At 40.4% G+C, this 22,782-nt stretch overlaps 1 protein-coding gene across 1 annotated transcript in view; it reads right to left on the bottom strand.

Moving 5' to 3' along the window:
- Positions 1–22,782, bottom strand: part of LOC122725573 (solute carrier family 22 member 1-like) — a 55,625-nt gene extending 32,843 nt beyond the window's left edge. Inside the window, exons 1-4 of the mRNA XM_043962760.1 lie at positions 22,200–22,782; positions 7,807–7,910; positions 5,127–5,281; positions 3,151–3,319 (exon numbers count right to left, since the gene is read on the bottom strand). Coding sequence (XP_043818695.1) covers positions 3,151–3,319; positions 5,127–5,281; positions 7,807–7,910; positions 22,200–22,610 — 839 coding nt within the window. The 5' untranslated portion in view covers positions 22,611–22,782. The remainder of the gene's footprint in view (positions 1–3,150; positions 3,320–5,126; positions 5,282–7,806; positions 7,911–22,199) is intronic.

Raw genomic sequence — 22,782 nt, 5'->3', positions numbered from 1 at the left:
TATGTGCTGGACACAATGCTAAGTGCTTTTTATAAATATTATTTCCTTTGATCCTCACAACCCTATCAGACAAACACTAGAATGTTAGCTCCTCAAGGAGTAAAGATTCATTTGTTTTTGCCTTCAGGTCCCTAGAACAATGCCTGGAACACATAGAACAATGCCTGGAACTCTATGCCTGAAACATAGAAAGTCCTTTAAAAAATGTGTGGTGAATTAAATTGAATTAATAATAAAGAGGAGGGGGCAGCTAGGTGGCATAGTGAGTAAAGCACCAGCCCTGGATTCAGGACCTGAGTTCAAATCTAGCCTCGGACATTTGACACTTACTAGCTGTGTGACTCTGGGCAAGTCACTTAACCCTCATTGCCCCACCAAAAAAAAAAAAGAAGAATAAAAAGGAGACCAAGGTATTATTATTATCTCCTGGGCAAGAGGCAGTTTGATATAATGCATAGAGCTCTGAATGTGGAATTAGGAAAATCTGAGTTCAGATCTTATTTTAAACACTTACTAAGTGTGTGTTCTTACTTATACCCCTCTCTGGGCTTTAGCATTCTCATCTGTAAAAGGTGGAGTGTAACTCTGGGGTCCCTTATAGCTTTCTCTAGGATGCTCTCACATACCAGATTTGAGAAATGAGTGAGAGGAAACATATAGAGGCAGACAGTGAGTGGAGGAACATAGACTATTCTGTCTAGGAGTTTCACAAGAATTATGAAGATTCGGAATGGAAAGAGAATTCAGAGGTCATGTAGTGCAATCCATACTGTAACCATGATCCTTTCTCCATCACCTGCAAGTGATATTAGGAATTCTTTAGCTGCAAGTAAGCCCAAATGTTATTTGAAAATTCTGCCCAATGTATCTTGTTCTGCTTCCAAAGCCAAGAGGAACAGGTGGAATCCCTCATCCAGGTGATAGGACTTAAAATACATGATTCTATCCCATCTCCCCTAAGGCTTCTCTTTTCAAGGCAAAACCACCATTTCCTTCAACAAATACTCACACACCACGAAGTGAAGAACCTTTCAGTCTCCCAGTTGCCCTACTCTGGACTGTCAGTATCTTTCCTAGAATGTGGGGCCCAAAACCAGGTGTGCCATAGGCAGGACAGAGTGTAGCAAGACAATGACCTCCATGGCAGTGGAGTGGAAGGAGGGATGAGAAAGAGAGCTTGGGCCCATTAATGGGTCAAAGAAAAGGCTTTTTTTTAAGCATCTAGTCTTCAATCAGGAAAAGGAGAGAGACAGAGACAGAGAGAAGAGACAGAGAGAGAGACAGAAAAAGAGACAGATACAGGGAGACAGAGAGACAGAGAGGGACAGAGTGCAGAGAGACAGAGAGACAGAGAGACAGAGACAGAGACAGAGAGAACTCACATGGATTTAGGCCCATATCAAAGTTATATCATGTTACTACATTCCCAACCTCTCTTTCTGACCCTGCAGGCTCTGAATTGTTCAAAGAGACTGCAGATGTTAGTCTATTATAATCATTTACCAGCTTTGGCTCAATCCTAGGCTTCTTGCCAGCTGAGGGAAAAAAAAAAGATCTTTTCTTTACCTCTTTCCTTTACTTTTTTATTTAGGGACAATCTGCCAGATGGCTCAGTGGATAAAAAACTGGACCTGGAATCAGAAAAACCTGAGTTCAAATTCATCCTCCGACACCTACTAGCTATGTCACGCTGGGCAAGTCACTTAACCTCTCTCTGCCCCAAATGAGGACAGCTAGGTGGTGCAGTAGATAAAGCACCGGCCCTGGATTCAGGAGGACCTGAGTTCAAATCCGGTCTCAGACTAGCTGTGTGACCTTGGGCAAGTCATTTAACCCTCATTGCCCGGAACAAAAAAAAAAAAAGAAAACCCCAAATGGGGTGTGAGTGAGATTTTCCCCGTCCCTTAGTTATAAGAGATTTACTATAGTTTTAAGTGATTTAATTAAAATAATAATCAATATATTAACAAAAAATAATTGTGATTCATATAGATTGCATAAGGTTAGTAGGTCAAGTCCTTTTTCCATGTTTCTCAATTTTCCTATGACATAGTATAGTAGATCTTGTGATATCCGCCCTAGGAAATGTCACAGGGTCTGTAGGTGGTCAGGCCTACTGTTCACGCCGCTTTACACTGGCCTACCAATGATCCACCCTATTGATATCATAGCGCTGATCCCTTGTTATTACTCAAGACTATGTTCTAATTTTAGAAAATGTCCCCCAGGGTATATAAACCTATGTAGTTTGTACTTCTGGGTCTTTCAGGCCCAAAGCCTGGATGACCGGTTTCGTTGAGGGACTGGCCCTCTCTCAATAAACCTATTTGCTTCAGCCTGGAAACTTTGTTATTTTCATTCTTCCGTCGGACTTAAAATTTTTTTGCGACAGGGGTCAAGAAGAGTAGGACATGACTGAAGAAGAACAAGAGTTTGTATCATATCCTATGTTTAGCAGACAGTCCTTAGAGTTTATTCAGCCAGAAAGTAACATGATCACAACTGTATTTTAGGAGAATCATTTTGGTAGCCATGTAGATTATGGCTTAGAGGAGGTAGACCTGAAGGAATTAGACCATTTTGGTCCTGGTGAGAGATGCTGGGAGCCTAAATTAGGGCTTTGTCTTCATGAGTAGAGAGAAGGGGATAAATGTAAGAGATATTGTGCAGGTAGAAACAATAAGGCTGAATGTTGGTCTCTTAGGAGTATTTGACCCATGTACTATATTGGCCCCTTATTAGGTACATGGAGTGAGAAGGAGGAGTTAAATATGGCTCCAAAGCTATGAACCTAGGTGACTTGGAAGGATAGTCATTCCCTTGAAAGAGGTGAGAAGTTCAGTAAATGTATGGATAGGTTCGGGGAAAGGATGACACAGATCCTAACCCATCTATGCATGCTCATACTGGGTAGATTGCTCCATTCCCATTGACAATTAAAAGGAAGGGGGGCAGCTAGGTGGTGCAGTGGATAAAGCACCAGCCCTGGATTCAGGAGGACCTGAGTTCAAATCTGGATTCAGACACTTGACACTTACTAGCTGTGGGACCCTGGGCAAGTCACTTAACCCTCATTTCCCCGCAAAAAAAAAAAAAAAGAAAGAAAGAAAGAAAAAAAAAGACAATTAAAAGGAAGAAGGTGTTACTTACCAGTAATAGAACAAAAAGAAGAAGGTTGGTACAGAAACAGTCAGCTGTAGCCATCTCCAGTAGGGAACAGCATAAGCAATTCCTGAGAGTATCACAAGGCCAACTGTAAAAGCCATCTGGTAGAGAATAGCCACTGTTCTTCTGTATCCTGGACCAACAAATTCTGTGACTAAAATAGAGACACAGTGTTGTTGTTGTTGTTCAGTCATTTCAGCCATGTCGGACTCTTTGTGACCCCATTTGGGATTTTCTTGGCAGAGATACTGGAGAGGTTAGCCATTTCCTTCTCCAGCTCATTTGACAGATGAGGAAACTGAGACAGAGTTAAGTGACTTACCCAGGGGGACCCAACTAGCAAGTGTCTGAGGCTGGAGTTGAACTCAGGTCTTCCCGACTCCAGACCCAACACACTATCCACTGTGCCACCTAACTGCCCACAAAATAGAAATGCTAATGATGATCAATGCGGGTTATAATCAATAGGAAAACTCTGCTTTCAGAAACCTTGGAGTTCTGGAATCTTTATCTTTATTTCCTCAACGTGGAATCATAGTTAGACAACCTCTTCCTAGGAGACCTGATTTCATTTCCCCAAACACTGGGATGCTAAAACCGAGCCAGGCAGTGGTAGATCCCTGTATCCTCTTTATCCTTCTCTCAAGAAGTGCACTTAGTGTGGGTTATCTCCCATCCTTTGCCACCTAGAAAATGATTCATGTCTGCTAGCATCATCAGACCTTGGATTGACACTAGAAAAGGTGAATCTACTTAAGTTGTTTCTCTTCTCCAGAGTCTGACTGAGTTTGAGAGGCACTACGGTACAGTGGCTAGAGTGGTAAGGCAGTTGGGTGGCCCAGTGGTTAGAGTGCTAGACCTGGAGTCAGGAAGACCTGAGTTCAAATCCAACCCGAGACACTTACTACCTGTGTAACACTGGACAAGTCATATTACCCTGTTTGCCTCAGTTTCCCCATCTGTAAAAATGAAGTGGAGAAGGAAATGGCAAACCACTCCAGTATCTTTGCCAAGAAAACCCCAAATGGGGTCATGAGGAGTTGGACATTACTGAAAATGACCAAATAGCAAAAACAAATTGCTCAGTGGATGGAGCAGTAGATTTTTGGGGGGTGGGGGGCGGGGCAGGGCAATGAGGGTTAAGTGACTTGCCCAGGGTCACACAGCTAGTAAGTGTAAAGTGTCTTAGGTCAGATTCAAACTCAGGTCCTCCTGAATCCAGGGCCTGTGCTTTATCCACTGTGCCGCCTAGCTGCCCTCAGAGCACTATATTTTAAGTCAGAGGACCTAAATTCAAATCCATCTCCCATCTCTTACTACCTGTGTGTCTTTGGGGAAGTTGTGCAGCCTTGCTGGGCCTCAGTTTCCTCATGTGTAAAATGAAGGCACTGGACTTGATGACCTATAAAAGTCCTTTTCAGCTCTAAATCAATGATCTATAAAGTTTTGTGATTGGGGGGTTCCCCTCTCAATCTTTAATGGAAACTTGAAAAGTATAATTATGTTGTATTCCTCAGATCTTTATCCATTCCTAAGTTTTTAATTGTTGGGGGAGAGGGGGAGTTATGAGGAGTTTTGCTCCCTTTAATAATGTTCCTTTCCCTTATCTCCTCTTCTGTCTCCATCTAAAGGTACTATAAAAATATACAGAGGTCTTACTAGCTGTGTGACCCTGGGCAAGTCATTTAACCCTCATTGCCCCAGGAAAAAAAATGTACAGAGGTTAAGTGACTTATCCAAGGCCACACAGATAGTGTCTGAAGCTGGATTCAGAGCCAGCTCTTTTCCAGTATTTACCTTCCCCCCACCTCCACCCCTCAGACTGTGTTAAACAGGAGATCCTTTTACATCCCTCGTCCATATCGACAGCAATAACCTCTCTGGCCCGATCCCAAATTTATCATATCCCCCTGTCCTTGTCCTTGTCCTTGTCTGAGTTTATAGGAATCATGAATAATTACTCAAGGTATATCCAGAAGTCCAGCTCCCTTTGCTGACCAGTCCTTGCAGCAAACGAAAAGTGACCATAGAGGCATAATTGGGAGAGATGGCCATGAGAACCCCAGAGAGAGAATTGATGAAGACTGTAATTAAGAGACACACTTTGCGACCAAACCTGCAGAGAAATGAGAGCCATGATAAGATCAAGACTGAGACAAGAGAATTTTTTTTTAATTCAAGCAAGGGCAGTATGGCTAACCAGATCCATATTCCCACAACAGAACATGTGAGCAGAGCTGAGGACTCATCATCTCTAATAGGATTTTGTGTTTTTATCTATTAGGCATATTAAGAGGATCCTTGCTCTGCTCCACTGGTGCTGGTCTCTTGGTGGTATTTGGTGCATTTAAAAGGTTCATAATCGGGGGCAGCTAGGTAGCACAGTGGATAAAGCACCAGCCCTGGAGTCAGGAGGACCTGAGTTCAAATCCGGCCTCAGACACTTGACACTTACTAGCTGTGTGACCCTGGGCAAGTCACTTAATGCTCATTGCCCCGCAAAAAAAAAATAAAATAAAAATAAAAGGTACATAATCAAAGTTATTGTTTCCATGAAGAGTGGGATGGAGGATCTCATTTAGAATCCTAGTTCTGTAACTCACTACGACCCATGAAACTACTAAAATTAATGAGATCTATAAGATATATAATTGTGATATATATGTTGATATATGATATATGTGCATATAGTGATATATACATGTGTGTACATATATACCTATTTTTTGTGACTGCAATGAACCCAAATGATTGGGGCACAAGGAGTGGGCTGAGGGATTGTTTTCTTGTCCACTTCTGCATGTTGTCTGTCCGACTAAAGATTGTAAGCTCCTTGTGGGCAGGGACTGTCTTTTGCCTCTTTTGTATCACCAGGTTTTAGCACAAGACCTGGTAGGCACTAAATAAATGCTTGTTGATTGATTGGTTTCATCAGAGTACTTTGCTAATCCAGCTACTGGTCTGGATCCCCAGAGTTTCTGAGAGATGATGGGCACACAAAAAGGTTAAGCCATTTGACCACAGCCACTGGATTCTTATTAGGCAGGCTCAAAATCGGGTCTTTCTGAGACCAAGGCCAACTCTCTATCCTCAACAGAGTCATTGTGCTTCTTCCTAAGGGATGTCAGTGAGGAAATATATTATCGGAAAAAAAGGATACACTAATTATGTGGCAATTTAATTCAATTTTTTTTTTTTTATTTATTTTTTCTTTTAGTGAGGCAATTGGGGTTAAGTGACTTGCCCAAGGTCACACAGCTAGTAAGTGTTAAGTGTCTGAGGCCGGATTTGAACTCAGGTACTCCTGACTCCAGGGCCAGTGCTCTATCCACTGCGCCACCTAGCTGCCCCAATTTCATTCAATTTAAAGAAGAATTTATTAAGTAACTATTATGTTCAAGACATCTTGGGATATGATGACTAAACCAAACCAGTCCTTGAAAGAGTTTACACTTTTCTGGAATGAGGGATAACAAAAGGACAAAGCAAAGCTTGTACTAGTACCTCAAAAATGTTACAGCTGAACATCTCCTCACATTGAGTAGGACCGCCCCCCACCTTAGAGGATTTATGAGGGATAAAGACAATCCCCTGGGATGAGGTTGTGATTGATAACAGTGAAGGGGTAGGTATTCAAACCAAAGTGATTCTGTGGAGAGCATATTGAACTCAGAGCTTTGTTTGTCGTTGTTAACTATAAGGAACTATATTATAGAATATCAGGGTAGTCATGATGATATCAGAGCCCATGTCTTGTGACTTCAAATCCATTATTTTTTCTAATACTACTCCAGTTGACTCCACTATTTCTGTTTAAAATATACTAGACACTAAGAATTGGAAATCAAAGGGTTGCCCATCAATTGGGTAATGGCTAAACAAGCTGTGGTACATGATTGTAATGGAATACTATTGTGCTATAAGAAATGACAAGCAGGATGATTTCAGAAAGATCTGGAAAGACTTACATGAACTGATGGATAGTAAAGTGAACAGAACTAGAAGAACACTGTGCACAGTGACACAATGAAGAATTGTGAATGACTTAGCTAGTCTCAGCAATGCAATGATCCAAGACAATCCCAAAGGACTAATGATGTAGCATACTATCTACCTCCAGAGAAAGAACTGATATTGATTGAACACAGACTCACTTTTTTTCTTCTATTCGAGTCTTCTTATACAAAATAACTCATATGGTAATGTTTTATGTAATTGCACCTATATAAATGATTGCTTACTGCCTCAGGGAGGGGAAAGAGGAGGGAGGGAGGAAAGGATAGGATTTAGAACTCAAAACTTTAAATAAAAATGTTTATTTAAATTGTTAAAAATATATAGAAGTGGGGCAGCTAGGTGGCGCAGTAGATAGAGCACCGGCCCTGGAGTCAGGAGTACCTGAGTTCAAATCCAGCCTCAGACACTTAACACTTACTAGCTGTGTGACCCTGGGCAAGTCACTTAACCCCAATTGCCTCACTAAAAAAAAAAAAAGAAATTAAAAAAATATATATATAAGCCACAAATTTTTGAATTCAGGGACTATGTCAAAATTTCTTGTGCATTTCTTCATAGCATCTGGAGTAGTTCTAAGAAGCAAATATTTCTTTAACTGAATTAGAAATTGAAGCCTCTACATACCTGTCTGCTACATAGCCAATGCCCAGGGAGCCAAGAAAGAACCCCATATTTACACAGGATTGGAACAAGTCCACTTTCCAGGAATCTGCACACACCAGGTTAAACTGAGGAGACAAACCACTGTTAGAAGAAATACAATTCCAAAGAAATAAAAGCCACTTTGTAACCCAGAGCCAACCTGTCACGTATCATTTGTGAGTTTTGTGGGTTCCATTCTTATCTTCACTTTCTTTCCTCTTTATTACTAAATTTTATTGTTGCTATTATAAAATGTTTCCTTAAGAATTTCTCTGAGGGGCAGCTAGGTGGTGCAATGGATAAAGCACTGGCCCTGGATTCAGGAAGACCTGAGTTCAAATCCAGCCTCAGACACTTGACACTTACTAGCTGTGTGACCCCGGGCAAGTCACTTAACCCTCACTGCCCTGCCCCCCCCCAAAAAAATTAAGAATTTCTCTGCTTCTGGCATCTGCATCTTCTTATGTTTGCCAGACCTGATATTTTCCATAAGATTTTGAATTGTAAGTAATTGTAACAATCATTTAGCCCCACCCCCAGATGAAGAAATTTGGGCCCCCAAAAATCAAAGGGACCTTCTGAGGATGACATAGCTAGTAAGTGCTGAGCCAGGATTCAAACCCAGGATCCCCTGACTCCAAACCCAGTACCCTTTCCACTATGCCATACCATTTATCATTAAAGAGGTACTTTATTTTCCAAATGTGTTATCAGAGATGGAAGAATGTATTGTCTTTATTAGAAAAAGCAGGAATAATTTTACAGCAAGATCAAGCAAACTGCTAAAAAAAAAAAAAAGGCAAAAAATTGGAAGTTGCCTGATTGTATATGTCCTCTATGCCTGGCAGTGTTTTCCCTCCTCACCTTCATAATCTCTAGTTTCTTTGGATGACTGCTCATGTATAGCTTATATTGAATTGCTTGAGTTCTTGGGGGGGTGGGGAATGGAGGTAGGAAGAGAATTTGGAACACAAAGTTCTAAAAAAAATTAATGTCAAAATCTGTACTTTACATGTAATTTGGGAAAATAAAATTCTAAATATTAATTTTTTTAATTTTTAAAAACGACTCTAAAGTACCATCTCCCACCTATCCAATTGGCTAATATAACAAAAAAGGAAAATGATAAATGTTGGAGAAGATGTGGGAAAATTGGAATACTAATGCACTGTTGGTGGAGCTATGAACTGATCCAACCATTCTGGAAAGCAATTTGGAACCATGCCCAAAAGGCTATAAAATTGTGCATACCCTTTGACTCAGCAACACCACTATTAGGTCTATATCCCAAAGAGATCATCAAAAAGGAAAAAGGGACCACATGTACAAAAATCTTTATAGCTGCTCTTTTTGTGATAGCAAAGAAGTGGAAATTGAGGGAATGTCCATCATTTGGGGAATGGCTAAACAAGTTGTGGTATACGAATGTGATGTAATTTGTGCTATTGTGTACGAAATAATAAGCAGATGGATTTCAGAAAAACCTGGAAAGACTTACATTAATTGATACTGAGTGAAATGAGCACAACCAAGAGAACACTATACACAGTATCAACATCATTGTATGATGATCAACTGTGATAGACTTAACTCTTCTCAGCAATACATAGATCCAAGACAATACCAAAAGACTTATACTGGAAAATGCTCTCCACATTCAGAAAAAGAACTATGGAGTCTAAATGCAGATTGAAGCATACTGTTTTCACTTTTGTTCTTGCTTTCTTGTTATTGTTCTTGTTTATTCTTTCTTGCTCTTTTTCCTTTTGTTCTGATTAATGTGGAAATATGTTTAACATGCTAATAATATATAACCTATATCAAATTGCTTGCTGGCCTCAGGAGTGGGGAGGGAAGCGAGGGTGGGAGGAAAAATTTGGAACTCAAAAAAATTATCTTAACATATAATTGGGGGAAAATTAAAAAGAAAAATAAAATTTTAAAAAGAAAAAAAATAATCACTAGTTTCCTTCAAACTCAGTTCAAGTACATGAGGCCTTTCTTGATCATTCTTAGCTATTAGTACCTTCTCACCCCTACTTTAATTCATCTTGTATTTGTTTTGAATGTGCTTCATATAGGTCTATATGTTTGTGTAGTGTTCTACTTGAGCTATCTTTCAACTCATAATTGCAGGTTGTGTCCCAGGGGATGAGGAAGGTTGTGTTGAATGACTACGCCAAAGTTCAAGGTTAAGTTTGCACTCCTAATACTATAGTTCATGAGCCCCAACCAGTGTACTTACCTTTAATAATCAACAAGAATTAGCTCAAAGCAGAGACATTTATCTATGTGGCTTTATAAGAACAATAGCAATAAATCATCCCCACCCTCCAATAAAATTGTGGTTTAGCACTCTTTCACAACTACACACAGCATCAGTGGAAAGAGTGGGTACATATGTGGTGAACAGTAGTAGAAACACACATAGCAATCACATGTTGTCAATGTAACTCAAAAGCACTATCGTGAACCAACGTCCTTTCCCTTTTCATGATATCCTCATTCAACTCCTCATGATATAGTGTCTCTGCTGAGCATATCACTCTGACAGGCTTTATGAATCTGTTCATTTACAAGCTCAACTCCCAGGGCTGGCTTTCTTCTCAACTCACAATGGTCATATTCCTCATAGCTATTTAATTCTTTGATTCCTGGGCCTTTTCCATGCTGAGTACATAGACTGCCACTGGGTGAGTAGCTTTGTTGCAAAATGTCATAGCTAAAGGGAGTAAGAGTGAAAGAGAGAGAAAGCCCTTCCCTCCAGAGAGGAGAGGAATGATTCCCTTTCTAAAGCAGGATTCTTAACCTATAACTGAGTGACTCTCTTTTCTGCTATCAGAGGTTATACTCCTTAGAGAAGTCTCCTACCTCAACTGATAATTTAGAAAGCACAAATCACTTTGTAAAGGATGAACAGAAGCATGACCAATCTTTAACCAGCCAATGGTTAGCTGCCCTCTAATTCTATTTTTATTATTAGAGAACTTCATTCCTCATTAGAGTAACAAAGTATTAGGTTTCATTTACACTAACTTATGCTTCCTCTGTTATCTATCCCCTATATTATAATATTTCATCAAATGGGCTTTAATAAAATAAATAAATAATTTAGGGGCAGCTAGGTGGTGCTGTGGTTAGAGCACCAGCCCTGGAGTCAGGAGGACCTGAGTTCAATTCCACTTCAGACACTAGTCACTTACTAGTTGTGTGACCCTGGGCAAGTCACTTAACCCCAATTGCCTCACCAAAAATAAATAAATAATTTAAAAGGTTAAAGAATAAATTTTATCAAATGAGCTGGGGTATTGGGAGAAAATCAATTGATCAAGAGTGTCCAGGGGCAGCTAGGTGGCACAGTGGATAAAGCACCGGCCCTGGATTCAGGAGTACCTGAGTTCAAATCTGACCTCAGACACTTGACACTTACTAGCTGTGTGACCCTGGGCAAGTCACTTAACCCCCATTGCCCTGAAAAAAAAAAAAGAGTGTCCTGATCAGCTCCACATGTATCACCTGCACACTTTGCAGTTAGAATATAGTTTAGCTCAAAGTTGGACACTGGATGGTTTTTTAGACCTATTATCAAAGCCAGACCAACAGTGTAAAAATTATGTTATGGCCCAATCTCACTTAGCACTCTCATTTGCATCTCTCTACTCTAATTATGATTTATTATTGTGTATAATAGCCAACTTTCCATCTCTTCTGTAAGCTCCAGGATAGTAGCAATATCTTATCTAAACTCTCCATCCTCCCCCACCAGCATAGCATAGTGTTCTGTATGCTTTGGGCATTTAATGTATTTGTTCAACTATCTAAATTTGAAAATTAATCTGTTTACACATAGTTGAGCTTATCATCTTATCAGTCTTTACCAAAAGTAGGAAAACATTGTTACTTACTCAAAACCAACCAAAATAGTTACATGCTTAGGAAGAGTAGTCTCAGTGCTACAAAGCTTTAGATAAGTGAAATGAACCAATCCGTGAAACTCATTAAAATGTGCTTAGGAATAGGAGTTGGGAAGTGGGCTCAGTTAAAAAAGTAAAGAAAGATGCCATAATTAGCCTAATTATTCCCTATCAAATATTTACCTGGATATCTGTAAAGGACCAAAACCTATCTCTATGTTTGTTTTCATCTCTCCTGAGTTCTTACCTCATGGGTAAGGTGACATGAACTGAATCCTAAAGGAAAGCACGTAGAAGTGAAGAGGTAGTGCATTCCAGACATAGAGGATAAGCTGTGCAAAGACAGGAGGTGGAATATTGTATAAGTTTGTATATGTTGCATATGGTGTGGAAGGGAGACTAATGTATAAGTTTGAAAGATTGGTCAGGAACAGGTTTAAAGACGTTTAAAAATTAAATAAAAAGGAGAGAGAGAGAGAGTATCCCAAAATGCCTAGCGCAGGTTAAAGCTTTAGAAATTTTGGGAAACCCTATATTTGTTGCTACAAGTATCAATACAAGCAATAGGAGCCACTAGACTTTATTGCCACTCTATTGACTTTGTCAGAATGGGTAATTTACAAAAATTAGTCTGGCAGCTATCTGGAAGATGAATTGAAAGGGGAGACGGGAGGCAGAGAAACAAATTAGGAGACTCTTGCAATAGCCAAGGTGAGAGGTGATATGATTCCAGGCTAGAGGGGCTGCTATGCGAGTAGAGGGGAAAGTATATATTTAAAGGGGGTTTGGGGGTATCTAAAGGACAAGTCCTATCAATTGCTCAGCAGCAAAAAAGCAGAGAAGGCGGATAATGGGAATAACCTAATAGCGAGGGATGAGCCACCATAGGACAAGGAAGCAAGAGATTTGAATTGAATCCAGCTATTGAGAGTGGAGATTGGAAAGGAGGGAGAGAATAGGCAGAGCAAAGGTGGTGGTGTTTTATTTATAATTGAACCATTCTACAAAACTAGCATAATATCGTTGTGTGTGTGAGGTAATTGGGGTTAAGTGACTTATCCAGGGTCACACAGCTAGTAAGTGTCAAGTGTCTGAGGCCAGATTTGAACTCAGGTCGTCCTGAATCCAGGGCCAGTGTTCTATCCACTGTGCCACCTAGCTGCCCCCATAGCATAATGTCTTAACATCTACTACAGTGAGCACTTAATATTCATTGAATTGAATACAATGAATTGAATTGAACTAAACAGAAATATTTAAGTCCATAGTCATAACTGGTGCATAATCAGGAACTTCCCATTTATAAATTCTGGCCATGTGGAACATTGTTCATCATTGAAGAAACAAATGGCAGATGCTATTAGTCTCTCGCTGAGACTAAGATCAAACTAGCATTGTTGCTTTTTATTCTCTTCCACAATAACTGTTTCTTAAAATAAAAAAAGCCCACTTTCTCTCTTTCTTTTCCTACACAATTAAATAGTCAATGGCAAGAGGAGGAGTTAAGCCTTGGTTCAGAGGTCCTTCCATGAAACCATTTGCTTCTAACTGGAATAAATTCTGTTTACTATTCAAAGGCTTGCTGCCTGTTAAAATGATAGATTAATCCATATTGGTTTAGAACATTAGGTGGTATTAGTCATATGTGCCATTATTATGCCTGGGATATTTCTCACTACATCAATAACTCTATTCCTTTGGAAATATAATCCAGATGAACATCTGACTGGCTAAATCAATGATATCAAAGACAGAGAGGAAATGGGATTGGATTGTATTCACTTCTGGTCCAGTAGCAGGAGTGCTTTCAATAGACAGAGAAATTAGGGGGGCTACATGTAGTCTCTGTAGTACTTTCCCTGAGAAATAAAAAATTTATTCATATTTCAAGCTGTCACAAAACTGATTCAAATTGTGGAAAATGGCAAGTATGGACAAAGATCAAAGAACCTACAATCTGATAAAACACTCATAGGTAATCTACTTCCTAGACATTTCCAATTGGATATTCCATAAGCATCCAAGATTCAACATGTCCAAAACAAAATTCATTTATCTGTCCTACTAGTTAGAGGGGCCAGCTAGGTGGAGGAGTAGATAAAGTGCCGGGCCTGGAGTGATGAAGACTAATCTTCCTGAATTCAAATCTGGCCCCAGACACTTATTAGCTATGTGACACTGGACAAGTCACTTAACCCTGTTTGACTCAGTTTCCTCATCTGTAAAATGAGGTAGAGTTGGACATGACTGAAAAATGACTGAACAACAACAAACTAGTCAGAAATGTTAAAGTCATCATGGGAGCAAAGCAAAACTCCCAAGCAAAAGGGGGTGGTGAACTAGATTAAAATATTATTGGGAGGGGGCAGTTAGGTGAAACAGTGGATAAAGCACCAGCCCTGGATTCAGGAGGAGCTGAGTTCAAATCCGGCCTCAGACACTTGACACTTAGTAGCTGTGTGACCCTGGGCAAGTCACTTAACCCTCATTGCCCCGCAAATAATAATAATAATAATAATAATAATAATAATAATAATAAAATTATATATACATATATAATTGGGAAATGTTTAACAAAAGCAATACAAATATAATACAACAGGTTTGAAGGGTGCCAGAAAAATCCCCCCCGCTCAGAAGCATCTCTCTCACTGCCATCATAGAATTGAATCCTGATAGATCACTATTAGAGCTTCATTTATTTGGACTTTTGCATATCTGCCAAAGTCTTCCATAAAATACAAATCCTTTAGGTTTTGAAATAAGAATGTTTATTTCTTATTGGACACATGTCCATAGCAACAAAATAAAATTGGGTTTCTTTTTAAACACACACACACAAATACAAATACAATACAACATTGATACTGTTGACTAGTTGTTTCCTAAGTCAGTATGTTGCCAACAGAAATCCATTTCTATTTGAGATTGACATCACTGAACCTAGATCAACCCCTCTTCCTGAATCCAGGGCCAGTGCTTTATCCACTGCACCACCTAGCTACCCCTAAAATCCCATATTGTACAGGAAGCCTTTTTCAACCCCTCTTAATTCTAGTACCTTTATTCCTCTGTTATTTATTTTCTGTTCATCTTGTATATAGCTTTTTTGTACATTTTTGTTTGCCTGTCTTCCCCATTGGATCATGAGCTCCTTGAGGTCAGGGACTGCCTTTTGCCTCTTTTTGTATCCCTAAAATTTAGCACAGTGTCTGTCACATAGTAGTTGTTTAATAAATATTTCTTGATTGACCAACCATTCCCTAAAGCTTATCATAAAATTTCAACACAGGCTAAAGTAAAAATTGCCCTCACCTTCTCCCTTATTCTCTAACAATTTGTCTCCCTCCTTTTCTTTAAAGTTTAAAACCACCTCTTTCAGAAAAGCTTATCCTGATCAACCCACCCTGCTCCTAACATTCCTTTCCTCTTTCCCCTGAGTTTGAATCAATCATAACACAGACCAGACACCCAACAGACAATTGTGGACAATGTTGCTTTGTAAGTATGATCCCTTGTTTTTTGTTGGTATTTTCTTTCCACAATAAGAAGAGGGTGGAGACTGGGACATCTCTTTCCTTTCTACCTCTTCTCAACATGGTTTGACACTCTAGAACACTAATGCGGGCACTCTCTCCAACCACACAATCCATCCAGGTCTTCTCATCCCAAGTGACTTTCGTCCATGTCCACCCACAAATATGCCACAGGGGACTGGGGGCGTCATCTAACCTGCTGGGGGCCTTCCTCTTATGCTCTTGACACTGGATCGATACCAGTGGAATGTATGGGCTGATCATCAGTCATTCCCTAGTTCTTGACAAGTGCCTGTTGAAATTTTTTCCTGCGGTCATTCATTTTCCCGGCAATGATATCCCTCATACTGCTTCTCCTTCCAAATTTCTTATCTGTGACATGTGGCATCTGCTGGATCCTAGAGCTCGAATCAGAAAGGGCCTCAGAGGCCCACTAGGGCAACCCCCTTCATTCTACAGATGAGGATACTGAGGTCCTCATAAGTGCCCGTGGTCACATCAGTAGCAAGCATCAGAACCCCGATCCTCTGACTCCATAGGCGGTGTTCTGTATGGATTCACTAAAGGGATTTTCTGGGATAGCCACGTGCCATGGCCAAGTCATTCACTTCTCAAGGCTCCCGTTTCTTCATCTGTAACAGGATAAAGAAGTGGAAGAAGATAAGCTGAAAGAGCCCTTCCAGCTTTAACATTATATATAGCACTTATTTTTCATTCTATTATATATGACATAATATAATGTAATATGTTGTATTGTATTATATCATATCATATATTGTGTTGTATTCTATTGTGTCATATCATATTTATTATAGTATATATATAATAAAAATTTAAAAATAAGTGCTATATATAATGTTAAAGCTGGAAGGGCTCTTTCAGTTTATCTTATTCCACTTCTTTATCCTGTTACAGATGAAGAAACGGGAGCCTTGAAAAGAGAATGACTTGACCAGGACACGTGGCTATCCTTGCCATTTACTAGCAAAACAAACGCTGTATGTTAAGTGCATTGTAAGCTCCCTTTTGGGAGTGGGAATAATGGAACCTGTGACTAATAGAAAGATCTCCCAGTAAGGAAATGCCTCTGGAATATTTTCCTACTACTCAGACTAATAATAATAATAATAACAACCACATTTAGGGTGGCACTCACTATATGTCAGGAAGTGTGCTAAGCACTTTACAGTTATTATTTCATTTGGTCCTCACAACAACCCTGGATGTAGGTGCTATTATTAAATGACTCATCCACAGGGGCAGCTAGATGGCGCAGTGGATAGAGCACCGGCCCTGGAGTCAGAAGCACCTGAGTTCAGATCCGACCTCAGACACTTAACACTTACTAGCTGTGTGACCCTGGGCAAGTCATTTAACCCCAATTGCCTCACTAAAAAAAAAAATAATAATAATATTACATCCACAGCTACATAGCAAGCAAGTGTCAGAGATGGGATTCAGACCCATATCTTCCTGACCCCAAGTCCATCTCTCTATCTACTGTGAAACACTACGTCTCTCTGGACCTCAGTTTCTGCATCTGTAAAATGGAAATAATAATATTTGCACTAACTACCTCATGGGGTTATTGTGAATATTTTACAAGCCATAAAGCTGGTATGTAGAGGCAGAGGGTCTATCATTGGTCCTATCAGTGATGTGACTTGATCAAGGGCACTTAGCTATTTATGCCATTTACTAGCAAAAAAAAAATATTTTATACATATGTGTGTTTATATGTATATGTGTACGTGTATATATGTGTGTGTGTATGTATATATGTATATGTATATGTATATGTGTGTGTATATATATAGCATTGTAAACCTCCCTTTTTTGAGGGGGGAGGAAATAAAACTTGTGCTTAATAAAAGGATCTCCCAGTAAGTAAAGACCCTCTGCCAACACAGATTACTAATTGTCTGACAAGTTAAGGTTTTTGAAAACTGTTTGGGGCTCTGAGATCACAAGGTCACAAGAGGAACCCAGGAAAACCTAAATTAATATCTGGCCTCACATATTTATTTACTAACCTCAGAAACAAAACCTTGGGCAAGTCATATAATCTCTGTCTCATTTTCCTTATAAAAGGGAATAATAATAACATCTATCTCTCAAGGTAATTGTGAGGATCAAATGAGATGATATTTGTAAAAAAAAAATGCAATTAGGGGCAGCTAGGTGGCACAGTGGATGGAGCACCAGCCCTGGATTCAGGAGGACCTGAGTTCAAATCTGGCCTCAGACACTTAACAATTACTAGCTGTGTGACCCTGGGCAAGTCACTTAACCCCAATTGCCTCACACACAAAATTAAAAAAAAAAAAAAGAAAAATGCAATTAGCACAGTGGTGCCTGGCACCTGCTAGATGCTATATAAATGCTTATTCTTTTTTTCCCTTTATTTTCCCATGAAGTGCTATACAAATTCGACTCTTTATAATAATTTATATTGCCAATAATCTCCCTTTCTCTCCCCCCATAACCAATAGATCAGTAACTCGCAAGCAACTCCCAAGGACCCCTGCTGCAGCATGGCATTAATCACAACTGATGGGACACTTACTACCAGCTCCATCCTGCTTCTTGCTCAGTTAGAGGATGAGGGAACAGAAGGAGAAACAAAGATTCTTCTTTCTAGACCCAATAAAAAGTAGCAGGGCAGTGACGTTTCCAAATCTGAAATCAAACGCTTCCACCCCCCACACCTCCCCCCAGGATAATTTCCAAGTTTCTAAGGAGCAAATGTCATTCATTAGCAGGAGTTTCAAAAAGCCATAGAATGGTGGGGTTGGAAAGGAACTGGATTTGCTCAATTCCCCTGCCACCAGGCACAATTTCACCAGGGATAGACACTTGCTTATTTTCCCCTTAGTTAAGAGGACTCCAGGGAAAGAGTCCTAAGCTCCCCTTGGCAAATCCATTCCAGTATTTATCAGCTTATCCAAAGAGCTTAACCTTCAACTATTGTCTTTTTTACTTTAACTAAAAAGAACAAAAAACATGCCCACTTCCACCTTTCTGTCCCTGCAGCAACCAACCTGGAGGCAGAGAAAAAGTCAGAGCCAACCACTCTTCCTTGCCTTTTTTTGGGGGGGGGTGGAGGGGGGGGCAGGGCAATGAGGGTTAAGTGACTTGCCCAAGGTCACACAGCTTGCATCAAGTGTCTAAGGCCGAATTTGAACTCAGGTCCTCCTGAATGCAGGGCTGGTGCTTTACCCACTGCACCACCTAGCAGCCCCCTTCCTTGCCTTTTTGGTTACTTCCCCGTGAGTTTTATCAGGCATTACATCCCTGCTTTTATCATCTCCTCTAGCACGTTAATCTAAAACATTTTCTGCTCTCTATACCCTGCAGAGAGGGAAAGAAATCAAGTTGATCTCAATTCTCCTGTAACTCTTGGTTCCCAGGCTGCTGATCATAGAGCATTTCCATAGAGATATCAGACTCTGGAAATCTCCAATAGGCTATTTCAGAGTTCAACAGGTTTGTGAAAACTTTTTGAGCTGGAAGACATGTGGAAAAGGGATCTTCCAAGAGGAGATGATCCATCTCACTCACACAGTGAGAAGGCTCCAGCTGCACATCCGATTTCCAGATGTCTGCCTCTTTGCCCCCTTCCTCCCGAGTACCATCGGACCTCTGCTGCAGGATGTCAGTAATCACAACTGAGGGGACGATTTCTGCCAGCCTCCCCCTGCTTCCTTAGTTAGGGGACATTGAAACAGAAGGAGACATAAAGATAAGACTTTCCTGGCATTAAAAAAAAAAAAAAGATGCTGATGTTCATTTCCATTGTTCACCCTCCGATTGGATTCTTCCATCAGATTGTCGTAGAAGTTCTTATGGGTGATTATAAACAAAAGTGCTGGTGGCCACTGATATCCTTGTTGTTTGTTAGTGCTGGCAGGGAGATTTGTAAAGAGGGTTTGGTGCTTTTAAAGAGAGGAGAGATATTATCTATGTTTCCGATGGATTGAGGTATAGTGGGAAGAGCAGACATTCATCCTGCTTAGATTTCCCATAAGCAAGAAAGATATATTTTAATCATACCCATAGGCAAATGCATCTCCCACTAATAGGAGAGCACATGAGAAGATGCCATAATTGACACATTTATTTAAATTTACATCATTTAAACCAAAGAGACATACAATTTTAGGTAAAAGAGAGTGCAGGCTCTTAAGGGTACTGTTCTAAATCTATATCCCCCTGACCAGCCTCACATAGGGTGATACAGAGGAATCAAGGTGTTACCCCTTTCAAGAGCCCCCATTTGTCCTTCTCCCGCCTTGTTCCCATTTGTTACTGTTATAGGAACTGCACAGGGCACCTTTTACAAACTGGAACTCAACCCTACTCATGAGAATGCTAAGGGTCACAAACTATAAAAAATGGGGCGCTTGGGAGTAAATTTTTGCAAGGTTAATCTTTTCCTGTTAGAAGTATTTATGGTTTTATTTTTTTTTTAGGGCTATTTTAATACTTTCTCATGTTTGGGATTCTGTAATGGCTTAGATTTTTAAACTGATTCATAGCCCAGCTTTTGTTGATGCTGGCTGGAAGAAATTTCGTCTCATTCACTTTTCTTTGACTTTTATGTCTCAGTTGTTTAATTTTCAGTATATTGGGACTTATTCACTCAAATAGTTTTCCAACGTGACAATTTAAGTGCTGTTTAAATTTTGGTTTTAAATCGTACTTTGTTTTGTCTCGGATGGGATTCCCCTCCCCTCCCCTGATCATTTTACTTTAACTTTTCTTTCCTCTCTTTGAAGAGGCTATTCTAGTTTGTGCTGAATGCATTTCTGTTTTGAAGGAGGGTTTGATAGAATCCTTTTTAGACTTGCTGATTACTCAGTCCTTTTTACAGTTTTATTTTCCATTTTTATTAGTGATGTTCTCAGGCTCATAGAGATGATCCTTTCTCCCCTAACCAATACACTGCTGACAAGATCTTGTTGTGTAAAATGTTTTATTGGTGCTGTGAAGTAATGCATTAAATTGATGTGGCTATGAGCAACAGCAACTGGTTTTGATTTATGGCATGCTGTTTGCAGTGTCATGTGGCTCCAAGAAACAGCAGCTATACCCCAGTAAAACCATCTCAGCAGATGGGCTAAACCAGGTAGTAGGTAAACAATGGGACTCAAGCCCATTGGTGAGTTAGGGGGATGTCTACCCTAAGCAGATGAGAACAATTTGTTCCAACGGCCATGAAGGCTCCTGAAGCAGGCACTGTGGAGTGCTTGGAGCTTGGGCAAACATCAAAGACCCCAAGGTCATCCACTGCATCCTAGGCCATCACTAGTCATCCTGCCACTGGACTTCAATGACTGTAGGAGAAAGTGAGGCTAACAACTTTGTGCAACTCTGTCTCACTTAAATCCAATTCAAACACAAGTCAGGGCATCACCCCGTGGTGTCATTAGTCCTCTTTGAAAATAAAGGAGGGGCAGCTAGGTGGCACAGTGGATAGAGCATCGGCCCTGGATTCAGGAGTACCTGAGTTCAAATCCGGCCTCAGACACTTAACACTTACTAGCTGTGTGACCCTGGGCAAGTCACTTAACCCCAATTGCCTCACAAAAAAGAAAGAAAGAAAGAAAGAAGGAAAGAAAGAAAGAAAGAAAGAAAGAAAGAAAGAAAGAAAGAAAGAAAGAAAGAAAGAAAGAAAGAAAGAAAGAAAGAAAGAAAGAAAGAAAGAAAGAAAGAAAGAAAGAAAGAAAGAAAGAAAGAAAGAAAGAAAGAAAAAAAGAAAGAGAGAAAGAGAGAAAGAGAGAAAGAGAAAGAAAGAAAGCTGCTGTCTCAGAGTGAGCTTCCAGATAAGCAGGAAACCATATTGAAAGCAGGCACCTCTAAGACTGAGCTGTCTGGGATTTCGAAGTTTACAAAAGGCATTTTACCTTTTCAAGTCGTCTCCTTTACCAAAGAGTCAAATCACATACATATGCACAGATACCAAAAGACATACACAGACTTGGCCCCTCTGGGACTCAGCAGGGTGCTGCACCAAACTGAATAAATCTACTCTTACCACTTATTAATGGAGAGAAGCAGCGTGAATGGAAAGAATGTTAGAAAGAATGGAGAGACCTGTTTTCCAATCTCTCTCTGACTCTAGCTGGGGAATTGTTGGCAAGTGGTCTCCTTTTCCTCATTTGTAAAATAGACACGATAATTCTTATGCTAACACCCATGTTCATTGGAAGGAAAGCACCCTAAAGGCATAGGAACTGAACCTATGATTTCACCGAGATTGGGAACTGCTCTACCAAAGCAGATTAACACCTTTTCTGCAAATTGTAATCCTTACATAGGTACGCTGAGTTCCTGAGTCACTTATTTGGGATGACATAGTCCGCATATGTCGAAAGTGGCTCCAAGTTCAGCTCTCTAGTCACTACACCATACTTTTATTGTTGTTCAGTCTTTTCAGTTGTATCTGACTCTCTATGACCCATTTGGGGATTTTCTTGCCATCTCCTCCTCCTGCTCATTTGACAGATGAGGAAACTGAGGCAAACAGGGTTAAGTGACTTACCCAGGGTCACACAGCTAGTAAGTGTCTGAGGAAGGTAAGTCTTCCTGACTTCTATCCAGTGTACCACTTAGCTGCTCTTACACCATATTGTCTCTCTCAAAACCAAACTTAGAGGGGCAGATAAGTGGCGCAGTGGATAGAGCACCGGCCCTGGATTCAGGAGTACCTGAGTTCAAATCCAGCCTCAGACACTTAACACTTATAAGCTGTGTGACCCTCGGCAAGTCACTTAACCCCAATTGCCTCACAAAAAAAAATAAAAATAAAAAAACCAAAACTAGACAAGTAGAACTCATTTTTCCCTCTGTCAGGAGACTCAACCTTCCCACTGGTCCTCATATGCAGACCAAAGAAGGCATGGGGATCCTGGTTTGCTGTTACCTCAGTCACAATGGAAGAGCCTGTAGAGTCATACATCCAGCCATCCTGACAGGTGGTCAGAGGGATGTGACTCCTGTTGCCTTTAAAGTTGGCCAAAGGGTCCATGCAGCTGAGCCCTGTTTGGTTCCAGTCCACATCATATCTCCGGCACTGGCTGGTGAAAATATCTCCTGGTATTCCCAGGCCTGGCACTGTGTAATTCAGCTCCTCTTCCAAACTCCAGCCACATCGCTTGCTTAATTCTGAAACTCCAGGATTCAGGCAGCGGTGATCGGGGGTGAAACCCAGGAAGACAATGCCCACATAAATGGGGGCAAAAGCAGCCGACAGCAGGCATAGTAAGAAAAAGGATTGTTTCTGGAAGAAGTCAAATTCCCCAACGTGCTCTAAAATGTCGTCTAAGGTTGGCATAACTGGACAGGGCAATAACTTTCAGACGACTAATAAACGTCATTGCTAGATGTGCCCCAAGCTGCAGAGTCTGTTACCAGCATCAAATAATCTATTTGCAGTTAATTCAGATTGCACCATTTCAAAGCAAGTTCAGGCATGCTAAACATGGAACACAACTAAGCAGAAATAA

The sequence above is a fragment of the Dromiciops gliroides genome, chromosome 4, assembly GCF_019393635.1.
Source record: "Dromiciops gliroides isolate mDroGli1 chromosome 4, mDroGli1.pri, whole genome shotgun sequence".
Lineage (NCBI taxonomy): Eukaryota > Metazoa > Chordata > Mammalia > Microbiotheria > Microbiotheriidae > Dromiciops > Dromiciops gliroides.
Note: the sequence above shows the minus strand (reverse complement) of the source record. Positions and strands in the feature narration are given on the sequence as shown.